The following is a 13923-nucleotide window of genomic DNA, read 5'->3' as shown; positions in this document are numbered from 1 at the left end:
AAATAGTACTTGCATGGCACTTCCCTGCCAGCAGAGGAGCAATGCTTCAGTCTAGTCTCCTTGGAATGTTCTGTTATTAAACATGAATTGATGAAATACAGTAAAGTAGGAGACTTCCAGAACAATTAAGCTTATGGGGAAATCCTCCGTCACACTGTTTGTGATCTGATTATTTCTGAGTTACCAGAGTCCTTCAGCATATCTGCCCCCAAAAGTTTTAAAAAATAAGGTGAGGCAGAGATTTGATTGCACTCCAGAGAAATTTTATGGACAAACCCCCAAAACAACAGCAAACTCCCACCTACCACCCAGCTCTGTTTTCCAAAGGCACAAATGGGATGGATGCCACAGAAAGCAAAGCACCTGGGAAGGTGTAAGGGACAGGTGCCTACAGCATTGCTTTGCATGGCTATGAGCACCAAGGTAGAAGCTGAAGATAACAATGACTTACACCTCCGCTTATACTGGGACACGACTGGCAGATTCCAGGGGGACCAGGAGCTCCAGGGCTCCCTGGCTGTCCTGGTGGGCCAGGGGGACCATTTCTGCCTGGAACTCCAGGAGAACCCTGCAAAGACACAAACAGAGCAGATACAGGTGTTGTCACTTTCCTCCAACTGCAAGGACATTGAGGGACAAACCTTTCCATTTGTAACCAAGGCTGTGTGTCTGGGGTGGGAAACCTCTCCTCTACAAGGCCACAACCAAACATTCAGGGAACACAGACAAAATTCCCACAAGGAAACACCTGGCTAATGGAACCTTATTACAACTCATATATAATCAAACACATCAGAAATATTTAGCAGTTCAGTTCCTGAACCTGAAATTATTTCTGCTAGTAGAGTCTTAAAGATTTTTTTTCCTCCTCCTGTAAAGAAATAAAACGTAACAAATGTGTTACAGTTTGGTCTAAACTCTGCATTCTTTCAGTTTAAATTTTTGAGAGTGTTGTTGAAACTAAAGTTCTACTTCAAAACAACTATATAGTACAGTCTTGCTGCAGACAGTTCAGACATCAATGAAAGCAGGATATCTTGGCAGCTTGAAGGGGATATACAGCACTAGAAGTATGGGGTCCTTAAGGGAAAAAAAAACCAAAACTGCACTTACAGGGTCTCCCTTGGGGCCTCGGCTGACTACTCCAGGAGTCTAAAAAAAAAATAATAAAGGTAATTAAATAAAAAAACAGAATCAAAATAAAACAAACAAATTGCACACATAAGAGCAAAATGCTTAAACATTTGATATCGTTTTCTCACATGAATTCCATTAATGCTTATTCAGTATATTTAAAAGCTGTAGGTTTTATGGTCAGTCAATCTACTATTGCTTGGATCATTCATAGAATTACACCTATCTTAGAGGCAAAAGAATGGCACTAATGAAGTCAGTACAGCTTTGCCATTGAGTGCGATGGGGACAGAATTCCACTGTGGAATGCTGTGACAGTTTTCTTGTGTCCTTGGGCTAATGAGCTAAAATGAACTAATTTTAAATTCTCATATCTACTACAATTTATTTATTTTTTCAATTAATAGTTCAGTTACATGTTACTATCTGGATTTTCAATTTTTGTGTTCAGCTGCTACCTTCAGTAGCAAAGAATATTCAGCTAAAATGATCTTGAATCTTTCAAGATGGCATTTCCCTATACACCACCCAAGGTCATCAGGACAGCTTCCAGTGGCCTGACCAATCTCCTGGAGATTTTAAATACACCTCCCTCTCTTGTGTTTATAAACTCTGAGGTTCCTGATAATGAAGAACATGTGAATTCTTCCCCCAGCCTCTCTCTTTGATGTAGGAGTTTGGTCAGGATTTTTAATGTGTCTGTGGCAACCTGGGTACTTTACCAGAACCTCACAGATCTTTAACACTGGTGAAATGTACAGATAAGCTGACAGCTCAGTATAGCTGGCTCACTCACTGGAAGACTTAGGCAGGTTGCTTGGCATGTACTAACAGTCTTGATTTTCCTGAGGCTAAGTTGCTGCAACTGGTTTGTACAATGTTGGTGACTATAAAAAGATGGTGATAAATTAGGTATGTACAGTATAATCACCTTTCTCTTACAGGGAATGAAGTCAGAAATAAGCCTGCAAAAGGAAATTCACTCTGTGATGACGTAGAACTGAGTTGATAAGAAATGCAGACTCAGAGATGCTATGAAAGTTCTCTAATTTTCTTTGACTCTGTGTTGGCATTATTTTAATGGATATGGATTGAGTATGACGTAAAAAATAAGGTGTTTGCATTATTCCTATGCTTTTCCATAAAATGAAAAATGTAATGCCTAGTTGCTGCTCTCTGTCCCTTTCTACTATTTTGGTGCCTGTTTACACAAAACTGAGTTAGAAGACTTGTTGTTATCAGCTGCATTGTCCATCCTAAGTATTTACCTAAATTTAGAAAGTGGCATTGAAAACAAAAGCATTTAAGAACATCTAAGCCAAAATGAATTGAGGTTCACATGCATCAAGAAGGCAGCAAGACCAAAGAAACAACAGTAAGAATAAACTTACTCTTGGAGGTGGTGTTGTTGTTTGTGGACAGACTGGACAGCACTCTCCAAAAGGGATCTCTGGGTTGGGGCAGTCCAGCTCCTGATCATCACAGATGATGTCATCGCAGAGAACAGATCCCGAGTCGCACACGCAGATTTGGCATGGCTCTGGTTTCCAAACATCCCTGTCAGCATACTCCTGCCCAAGATGGGTACATCCTGTGACTGGAAAGAGAGACAAAATTGTGTTGGATATTATTTCAAATGTGTTTTCCAAATTACAAATGAGTAACATGAAAGCTGTTGGATAGTTTGTTTGGTTTCCTGGTTCATACGTGTGAAGTAAAAGGCTAAATGCTGCTCTTCAGGCACTGGGGGATCTGTTACATTAATTGCAGAGTCTGCTCTGAGTTTATAAACAGACATCAGTGGAAACCTCCTGGAGCTGAGTCAAAGCCCAATTAAATCTCTGATAATCTTCTGCCTTGAGTAATTTTAGTGTCAGACTGAGTTGCTGTCTAATTAACAATCGAATTCTCTGCTGCAGCTAAAGAGTAAACGTGCCTAAGCTCTCCTGCTGGAGTGCCACTGGCCCCGTGTGCCAACAGGAGCATTTGCACATGGATGTGGAATAAGCCATCTGTCCAGCACCAACCCCTGTCTCCAGCATCTTGCATTAATAGCTGCCACCAAGGGGTTTCAAAGAGTTTTTTGAAAGCCAGCGTATGTGACAGATCTGAAAGAACGCTCACATTAATTGCCCAAATGATTTGCAATTATTGTATCACCTGGCCTGCTCAAATGTTACAAGTGTCTTTTTTTTCAGAAAAAAAAGATTGTTCATCTGTAATATTCATGGCTTTGTGAATTCCTTCAGCAGCTGTTTCACTGATCAAACTTGTTATAGACTATAAATATGAAAAGGCTGACAAAATCTGCCTTGACACATTAAATTTTGGGTTGGTATTTTCTTAGAAAAACATGATCCAGAAAGCCAGGCCATTTAGGAACCCAATATAAAATAACACTAAGAGCATCTAATTTGAGTTTTACAAGCTCATTTTAAGTTTTGTAGGTGTTATTAGAAGTCTTAGATTGCAAACATAAGTATCACTGAATGTCATGAATAATTTAATAAGATTTTTCTTTCATGGATAATTAAAAATAATTCAGTTTATAAAAACAACATTCTGAAGAAAGAGCTATTTTTGTGCCTACATCATTCTTAAAACTTTAATATGAGGGTAATTTACCTACTATACACCACCCTTCAAAGAGAAAAACAAAATGACAAAAGATGTAATTCAAATCTCTGACATCAAAATTGCCACTGGCTCCAGGCAGAAATTTCTGAATATCATCAAATTGTAATGGCCACAATTATCTAGTATGAGACTGAGTCCAAATTTATTGCAGTTTGTTCCTATGGGTTATGTAGTCCCTTTTTTTTCCCTCCCTCCATCTTTAATCTCTGTTTTTATCTTTCCACCACTGCATTAGCACCCTGATCTCTTTTTTTCTTTTTTCTTCCTCTCTGTATTTGTGGGTGTGTATTCCCATTCCACACCAATGTTCTTTGGCAATGTGCACACTTCTCATGCTTCCTCTGCATTTCACCTTTCCCATAACATGTAACTTCCCTTTCCATCTTCTGCAAATCTTTTTATTTTGTACCTGAGCAGGTCTCCTTCTTTATTACCACGTGCTCAACTGAGCTTAGGTTTCCCCTGCTCCCTTCCCACTTTCTCATTCAGCTGGTTTTGCTTGGTCACATTGACACGACATTTTCCTCTATTTCACCCATGAAATTCATTATCTCCTACAAGCTCTGGAAGGGCAATGGGGAATACAATCTTGGCTCCCTGAGGGGAGAGCCAGAATACAGATCTTGGGGCAGAGCACTGCATGGGACAGGAGGGTTTACTTTCCCAGTTTCAATCCTACTACAGGCTGTCCATGTCCATGCACACCATCTTGTGTTATTTTTGCACTTTAATTTCAAAAGAAGGAAAAGAAGGAAAACATTGACTTGTTAAGGCTGGTACTCCTTGTGGTTCAGTTGATTTGGACCACTATCTTGATTAGAACAACAAATCTTCAAAAACCCTTTCCAGAAATTTTCAAGCCAATATTTTTTTCTTTGCCCAATATCAAGCTGGGATCCAGTATTTTACTTTCCTTTGACAACACAAAAATTGTTAACATGGAAAACCTTCCAATGGCATATGAAAACTCATTCCCCTCAGACATTCTCTATCACTTAGAAACTCAGATTTTCCTCTTCTGCCCCTTTTGGGCCTCTCTAGAAACTTCATATTGTGCACAAGAGAGATGGAGAGGAACGGCTCATTTGCAGGACAGCCTCTTCACCACACCCACATGTCACAGGGTTATGGCATCAGAGGATGCTGCTTCAAAGGACCTAACAATGTCCACCTGCAAATAGGGTCTAGACCTCCTTCCTTAATCTGCCAAGCTAGAGCTAGTTTCTAAAAATGTTCTTGCCTTCCCAGTTCTCACCCCACAGAACCATATCTGTGGATCCCAGGTAAATAAGCTGATTCTCTGCTTCGTTAGGTGCTGACTGTTTCTGCAAGAAACATTTTCCTCCTTTTCACAAACCAGGATCTTGCTCTGGGCACTTAGGGAAAAAACAGGCTGCCCAGTCTTGACAAGGCTAATGACAAATGTTTCCTGACAAACAGGAAGACTGAAACGCAGAAGTGAAGGATTATGAATGAAATCTTTATAGCCCCTGAAGTGACTCAAGAGAAAAACCAAATCATAGAGTGGCTCGTTGGACATGTGAAACCCTTGAAAGCTGTGTGCTGTGGGAGGCAGAGCCTCAGCAGAGCTGCTGGGGAGGTTGGAGCCTCTAAGGCATCCTGAAGGAGTGGTTGGATGCACCCTGGAGAGCATGGATGGGCACAGATCCACATCACCCAGAGCAATGTTCTACTCAGCTGTCACTCTCCTTGAGCACCTACCAGCTCCACAGGTCAAAATGCTCTTTTCATTTGGAACTATAATAAGGAAAGGGAGAAATTCCTTTTTTCTAGGGCAAGTCATACTTGTTAAATAAAAATACCATAGTATGGACCTAAAAGAACCTAATATTGTTACTATTTGCACTTGTATATACAGTTATATTAATTGCATACACGTATAAAGAGATGTATAGCATACATACTTTTCTATACCCAGAAGATATGTTTCATTAATTGTAACGTTCTGATTTTCAGCTCCCAATATCACTTTCTCAGCCTTTCAAAACCACTTTTTTTTTTTTTAACTATGTGTTTAAAACAACAAGATCCTTATTTACTAGGAAATTCATATCCAAGGATTTGAACCTTCCTATACCAACTTTTTCATAATTCTTACTTCTTTTTCATTGATTTGTTTTATTGTTTTGTTATTTTCAGAGATGTAATCTTTCTGCCTTACAGCAAAGAGGACAGCTCCAGTGAGGAGCAGAAAAAGGCCACCTTTCCCCTGTTTTTCACTGCTAGTTAATAAAGATTCTGTTTTCAAGACAGAAGCAGAGTCTTTCCTCAGTGCCCAATTTTTCACATGGTGAACACTCACCTGATGTGTATTATTCAACAATATCAATAAAAACACGGAAATTTAAAATATGTCACAATGACTGATAATTTTACATGAATAAGGAAATAAAGGAGATTTCACTGCATTTTTACAAGCTTGTCATTCAGTTTTGCTACAGTAGATGGCATCATTTAACAGGAAGAAGACAAAAATGTGAAGACATATGGCTATAATGATATTCATATTTGCTTCTAACTTTCTGGACATTGTTAAACGAATTAAGAAATAAGCTGGGAGAGCTGCAATGAAAACTGCTGTGGCCTTTGGCAGAATGAAAGTATTAAATAGATTTCCAAAGGAAACTTACATCTGGGAAGACTTAGGGTGTTAAAGACACCCCCTCTGTGCTCAGATGTAGATCTGTGTGTCAGCATGTTATGACATAATGCATTTTACATTGCTCATAAAGATTAACTGTTAGTTCCAAAATCCTTTGGAAAGCTGATTTGTGCTAAAGCACTGGTGAGTAACATGTAGGAATAATGAGGTTATAAAAAAGCTGACTTGTCTGCTTCTAGACTTGTGGGATAACAGCCACATACTTGCCTTAGCCAGCTTTTCTTATTGATTCCTAAACATACTCATTACCCTGAGATTTAAGAAACATTGGATCTCAACAGTATTTGTCTATGGCAATGCACAATCTTATTCTTCCTCCCAAAGCCCCACATGTGATGGTTGTACAGCACTTCACTTCTGTGGCACTTACTGCAATGCCTTGCTGGAAGTCCTGTCAATCTCGAGTGCACTGTTATAAAAGTTTAATATTTGGAAGCCTGAATTAATTTGGAATAATGCTGTTTACCGAGCACTCATGTTGTTATAGGTTTTGCTGTGTGTAGCACTTCCCTGGGCCAGCCTAAATAGTGAAAAAAATAAAAAAAGGCAAGACAATAATTATTGTATGTTGGTTTTAAATTATTTCCCATTCTAGGAAGATTGGCAACTGTCCATAAGCAGACCAATATTGAAAGCTGAAAGGAAAATCACAATTTAGTTCCAAAGGACCTATAAGTGGGGTACATAGAAGAGCCCAAATGTGTGCAAGGGAAAACACAGATGGCCAATGTCATATGGCCTGAAAGATGACAGATGTCATATGGGACATAGTCCCAATCCCAGTGATGTGAAAGGTAACTTATTATCACATGAGAATCTGACCTGCTCTGTAGTTGGTTTTGGCTTTGCATTTGTGCAAGCACCATGATCATGACTTAACCACAATTTTATGGCAAAAGGAAAAAATTTCCTAATAGTATCCTCAAAAACCACAGGCTTTTCCACTTTGGACAAAGGCAATGTCCAGCTATTGCATTAGCAGCAGACTCACATATCCCATTTACAGAGATGTGACTAAAGGGTTAGAAATTAAAAAACATCTTGAACTTGTCTGGTTCTGCTTCAGAGAGGGCAATAGTCCACACAGGGGTGACTCACGATCCTCCAGCAGCTGCCTGCTGATAGCCTGGGAAGCAAAACTGAGGAGCTTTGGTCTGTGAGAATCTGATCACAAACACAATGAGTCAAACAAACAACTTCTGTATTTAAAGTGAATCTGGTAAAGGCTAGAGCACCGAGATGAAGAAGGCCTTGCCTCTGACTTTGACAGAATCCAAAGCCTGATGAAGTTAAGAAGAACATTTGTGTTACTCTTTTAAATGTACAAAACCTGTGCTTCCCTGACTAGTTTTGGTCATTTCCTTTGCAGAATGAGTACTTAAAAAATTGTTTTACATTTCTTCTGTAGTAAATACATGTGTTAATTGCATACCCCATCACTGTCTGATACATTGTTTAAGCAAAGCATAAAGTAGAAGGAAGATATGCTGTCTATTTTCAGTACAAACACTATCATTCTCCCCTACTGGAGTAGGTGGAGGAATCCACCCCAGCATGTGCAGCAATGCTGCTTTCCATTTCCTGAGCAGAAAAGAATGCCACAGCATCTACCTCGAGGCAAATGGTTTGGGCTCTCTGTCTGGTATTAGAATGATGTTTACAAGAAACCCAAACACACTCGTTCCATCCCTTCATTAGTAATGGAAACAGGCAGACTCATAATGAATGAATTGGCTGGAGGAGCAGGGATGGCCTGGTTTGTTGGCATGTCCGGTCAGTGCTGAGTACTCGAAAGGGCTCAAACCCTGTCTGGGTCACAGGAGTCAGGAAAAGAGTTGGAAAAAAGAAAAAGAAATGGTTTAACAAGTTGGGGTTTTTCAACTGCAAGGCCTTCAAACATTCTGTCAGCTGGAATTTTCTTAAATAGTTAACTAATTGAATCTATTTCACGCAGTGCATGAGGACATAAGGGCCAATTTAGGTATCCATACCTATTAGGATATTTTCAGATTTAATAGTATTGATGAAATATTTTGTAAGGCTTGTCCACATGTGATTGGAGGTAATGAAACCTCCATTTATTAAACACCTAAATGCAGACCTAAACACCTAAATGTTGACCCAGAGTGGGTCAACCATAAAAATCCCTTTGAGCTCTGTAAGCTGTGTAAGGAAGAACAGCTATCAGGTGGAATGGAAAAGGAGCATGAATGAATAGCTCACAGACTTCCCAAGTTTCACACCAAAAAGGACAGCTACGTCCTGTGCATTCAGAATGAAACTGAAGCTTTCTTACTTCTAGGGATGCTTGTCTGCCAAGAAAGCTGGCATTAGAACAGTTCTGCTGCTGCGCTCGTCCCAGTCTTGCCCTTTTCTCAGATGCAGAGTAAGAAAGAGAAAGCTGCTTGAAAGAATGCTGGTTAAGCATAATACTGTACTTGTCTGTCAAAGGTGTTGCAGGATGCAGTCATGTGCTGTTTCACTGGCAATGTACAGAAGAGTCAGGATCCTCTGGTAAAGGATCCTTGTGTCACACAGCTGAACTGTCCCTGTTTCAAGACCCACCCAGTCTATATGTCAGATTACAAAATAAATAAGAAAAAAGCAGGCCTGCACTGGTACAAACAAGTGCTTGCATTTTAAACAGCTCATTCCTTGTTCCCTCCATTTGCCTTTATATGCTGCAAATGCCACAACCTTTCTGAAGCCTTTAACAAGTTTTAGAAATATCAGGATTAGAATATATCCTAAGCATATTTGTTACCAAGTAAAACACAAAATGCCTCTATTTCCCCTGCAGATTATTGTGTTTTTTTTCTAATCTTTCAAAGTGTGATTAAAAAACTCTAATTTTTCTGTTTTATCTTCAGAGGTTTAGGTTTCACAAATTGCTCTACTTGGGAACACATGCTGACACCCTGGAATGATGTTCTTCATACAACTTCCAAAGCTCACCCTGCCACGGCAGAGCTGCAAGGAAATCGTGACCAGAGATATCCCACCAGAGATGTTGTTACACAACAGCCTCCCTGCTTCAGCTGGTGTCTGGCATGAGAAACCGTGGCAAAAGAACTGGCTTGTTTCAAAACTGGCAAAGAGCAAACAAAGTGCAGGGCGGTTTCTTTGCTGGTTGAGTTGGGGAGGATTGTTTTTTGGCAGAACTGTCATTTCAAGCTGAGTCATACAAGGGGCAGTCTGCTCTATATCCATCACCTTACTTCTTTCTTGGAGCTGCCCAGAGAAATGTTGACTGTCTGTTCCTGAACTCATAAAAGTCATTGTGAGGAAAAAAACTTCGGCTGCATTCAAGAGACAGTTATACCAGTTTTGTTCTTAGCTATTCCTTGACAACATCATAGGTCAAACTGCTTTTTGCATGGGAGGAAGATATTCCTGAATGACCATCTGTGTTGAGGTGTTACTCTGGGATTTCCTTTCCAGTGTCACCTCTCAACAGATGACTCTGTGACTAAATTATATTTATGCTCCTGTCTTTTTAGCAGAGATCAACCTCTTTTTGCCATAAGCTGCAGAATTCAGATAATTCCCCCCTGATTAAGGGTAACCACTGCCTGATCAGAACCTCCCTTGATTTTACTGGGCTTTGAATCAGACATAAAAGTTGTTAGCTTCTAATCATTCTGGTGGTAACTGAAGCTCTTCAGTGCCTGACAGATCAAATCTTTTACTAAGGGTAATATGAGCATTAGAGCAGCACACAAAGTAAGAAGACATTTCATCATAATTCAGTGCAGTCAAAGCCTTTTAGAGGGACCATTGAATCATACTTCAGCTACTCTTCAATTACTGGTAAAATGCCTATGAGATTTTTCCATCCCCTCTGTTCTTACATTACAATATTTTTGGGACATCACCATTTGTGCCATGTGGTGTCATGCTAGAAATAAGCAATAGGCTGCAAGAAATTCATTTGTGGATATTTAGTTGTAGTGCTGGCATAAATTCTAATATTACTCTGCAGAAATATGATTTTAATGTACTTATTATTGTTAGAGTGAATGATACCAAATTCTTACGTAAAGACGTGTCTTAAACTAAGCAAAAATGGACATAAATTCAAGTTCTAATATGATTTCTGATGATTTAATGGATTTATTATTTTCTTTAAACATGCATCCTGCTCATTCCTTGGGCAGTCAATGAAGTCTTCTAGAGTCAGAAACCAAGTGTGAAGGTTTTGAACACTTGACCTCTTCCAAATGTATTCCATAAGAAGCTCACCTAATTGCCTAAAGAAAATCAATAGTTCAAGCTCAATGTTAAGGAGAAAAATTTACTAAGATACAGCACAAGATTTTGCCAAATTAAAAAAGAAAAATCAGTGCCAAGGTGTAGCTAAAAGACATACTTCTGCATTCCTGATTTTAGCTAGGACCAGACAGAGTTTATAACATTAGAGGGTTCTTTGAGACAGTTCTTGAAGAAGTCTGTCCTGGGAAGAATAAATAAAAAACTGGAAAAGTCATTGTGCACAGGCTTCCCAGACTCTCCAACCACTCTGACAGATCCAAAACATCATGAGAGAGAGGTTCAGCTTTTGATCAGATAAGAGAAGGGGAACAAATGCAAATTGATAATTGTTGAAGTTTGGTCCACATAGAATCTCATTTAAACACTGAACTATAACTACTTAATTAATGATGCTTTAAGCTTCTGGCATGATAAAGCCTAAACACTGTGTGGGGAAAAAAATGTATGACTTTTGTTTTGCACTGTCTAAATTTGTAATTAAAACAATTTTTGGCAGGTAATTAAAATTTCAAGTGGGACATGAACCTCTCTTTCCCCTCAGCTCTGTGAGAGAGCGAACAGATTTATGCAATGCTGTTTCTGTGGTTTGCCTTGGAAGAGATCAGCCTGATTCAATGCTTCTCTCCCGAGGCTGAAGCAGATGGGAAATGTTACAATGGCAGTATAATACATGTGGTAATATCATTTATATTTTCAGATACCTTGGACAAAGTCACCCCAATATAACTCCACAGCCATAATGGATTTACATCTGAGATGAGTAAAGCAGCAGGGGGGCAAATTCTGCGCTGGCCTAAGTCCCTGCACATTTTTATTGGTTTCCCTGTAATTTCAGAAGTTGGAAGTAAATGAAGGATTTGGTTCTTGCATTTCATATTCCAGTGAAGGATTAAAGTGCTCTGGCATACTGTCTAAAGAAAAGAATCATATCTTTGGCTGCCAATAAATTAAGGGTATTTGTAATTCAGAAGGTTGTGGTGGGGTTCTAAATGCATAGAGCATCATTAACCTAGATTCATCTGCAAAACAGTTTGTATTCATTCACTCCTTATTCCAGTTTGTACTAATTCACCCCACATCCATTTTGGACAGTTTGTTGGATATGGATGGCAGTATTTGAAATTCTTCTTAATCTGCCTCATAGAGGATATTAAATGGCTATTTGTACACTGGATACAACGCTCTTATTGTCAACCTCCTAGGGCTACTAAAGTAAGTATTGTGAGGATTTTCTCAGGGTACCAAAGACAACTTAATTTTGGAAACACTTTTAAATATCAAGTTCTATGCCTGGCCATTTTTCAAGCACAAAGACCTATGGATCTTCCTAACTAATTCCCTTGTGAGGTGAAAATTCACACTTTTGGTGCAGTGAAGAGCCTGCAAGCAGAGAGCTGGCTTTTTATTAATATCAGAGGTCAGCAGCCTTGCTACTGAAGTGGCTGCCTGAGGCCTGGCACACATTTAGCCCTCCCTGCTCTGTGCAGCAACAACCCCAGCTGGCACAGGGTGAGAATAAACAGCACCACATAGCCCAGGAGGGCTGGAACATCTGCAGCAGACACAACCCGATCCAGCCCAGTTTATCTGCTGCAGCCCTTAAAAGGTATGAGTGGAAGAGCTGGAGCCAGAGAACACCTGATAAATGAAAAGGCTCTGTACAATTCACTTTTTTTGATTCTTCACTGAAAGATATTTACAGCAATCTTTCTCTCTTCAGCTGCTCAGAAATAATCAGTTGGACTAGAAAACCTCTCTTCTTTCTCCCACCACCCCCTTCTTCATATTAATGCTATTCTGTTCATACAAAAAAAGAGGGAGCTACAAAGAGGACCACCCTGCCAACAGCTAAGCCACCAACAGCCTTAGAATATTGTGCAAAGAATCTTCAAAATGTCTGAGCAGATTTCAATTACTCTTTTACAAGATTTGCAATTCCCACTACACAGCCCATTGTTTGCTTTCACTAGGACATTCCTCTCTTAAACAGCTGGCACAGAATGACTACTGCTCTGTAGGGAAACAAGCAAACACCATACAGTAGACTGAAAAACAAAACCAGAGAAGCTGTAGGTTTTTTTTTTTTTTTTAAGAGGCTCTCATGAACATAAAAGTGTTTTCCAAGAAAATATGAATCCTATTTTTGCTGCTTATAGCTGAAGGAAAGCATGGGGGATGTAGTTTATTCTCCTTTGATGCTCAGCATGGCAATTACAGTGAACATCAAAGGAACAATGAGTGATGCTTCCCATATTTCCCATTAACTCTGTTTGGATGAGCAATTTTTTCTGTCTCCTCTGTTTGAAAAAAAAAGATGCAATTTTGTTCTTGCTTATTTTCCTAAAAGAAAATGGAAAAAAGGAAAAGAGAAGAAGTAGCACAAAGGGAAGGAAGAAGAAGAAGAAGAAAAGATGTTTGCTGCAGACTGCCTTCTAACGCATTGCCTGGTCACTGGGCGTGAACTGCAGGGAGCTTCAGTGGGAACTGATTATGTCCAGGAGTTTTCCAAGAACTGCCAGAGCTGAATTGCTGTGGGAAGTATTTTCCAGACAAAGATCATCCTTTCATATCTACTGCTGCAAAACGTGCCTGGGTTGTTCCTGTGATTCTGCTGCCCTTTGTGGCGCTGGAGCTGGGAATAAAGGGGTGCCTGAAGCTGCCCAAGCAGCCCAAGAAAGGTTTGCACTCAGGAGGAAAGGTTTCACCTGATGGGAGAGCAGAGGTGCCTGTGCCACCCTCCAGGGTGGCATGCACAGCGACTTGAAAGAGAAATCCAGTAGCAGAAAGGGATGTTTCTCCAGTGGCTGTAGATAACTTTGCATTTTCCTGAAGGCCAAACTCTGCTAAAATCTTAAATCTACAAGTCACATCCCTCATTTCTTGACAGTCATTTGGGTGCCCTTTTAGCTGTAGGAGAAGGCCTAGGCTTTCAAAACAAAAAACCACATTCAGCCTTGAAATACATACATTTTCATTACCCTCACATTCTTCCTGTACAAAGTCCTGTGCATGCTTTCTCCTTCCTGGCAGATATCTCTTTATAGAGTACTTATGTGAATCAAAGCAAGACAAAAATGTGCAGACATTGTTAAAGGAGGTACCGTTTTCATTCTCATTCTGATAGTTTGTGTTTAAATGAAGGGTTTGACATAAATGGGGCAAAATGGAAGTAGTCTCTGAGCTAATCTGAAAGGAAT

The 13923-nt window shown here is 39.7% G+C and overlaps 2 protein-coding genes across 2 annotated transcripts in view; both read right to left on the bottom strand.

Moving 5' to 3' along the window:
• COL3A1 (collagen type III alpha 1 chain) overlaps positions 1–13923 on the bottom strand; it is a 48670-nt gene that overhangs the window by 28280 nt on the left and 6467 nt on the right. Inside the window, exons 2-4 of the mRNA XM_064433809.1 lie at positions 2526–2731; positions 1114–1152; positions 452–568 (exon numbers count right to left, since the gene is read on the bottom strand). Coding sequence (XP_064289879.1) covers positions 452–568; positions 1114–1152; positions 2526–2731 — 362 coding nt within the window. The remainder of the gene's footprint in view (positions 1–451; positions 569–1113; positions 1153–2525; positions 2732–13923) is intronic.
• The window catches only part of LOC135308618 (uncharacterized), an 88025-nt gene continuing 80932 nt past the window's right edge, over positions 6831–13923 (bottom strand). Inside the window, exon 10 of the mRNA XM_064433811.1 lies at positions 6831–6974. The gene's annotated coding sequence lies outside the window, so the exon portion shown is untranslated. The remainder of the gene's footprint in view (positions 6975–13923) is intronic.

This window comes from Passer domesticus, chromosome 10, assembly GCF_036417665.1.
Source record: "Passer domesticus isolate bPasDom1 chromosome 10, bPasDom1.hap1, whole genome shotgun sequence".
NCBI lineage: Eukaryota > Metazoa > Chordata > Aves > Passeriformes > Passeridae > Passer > Passer domesticus.
Note: the sequence above shows the minus strand (reverse complement) of the source record. Positions and strands in the feature narration are given on the sequence as shown.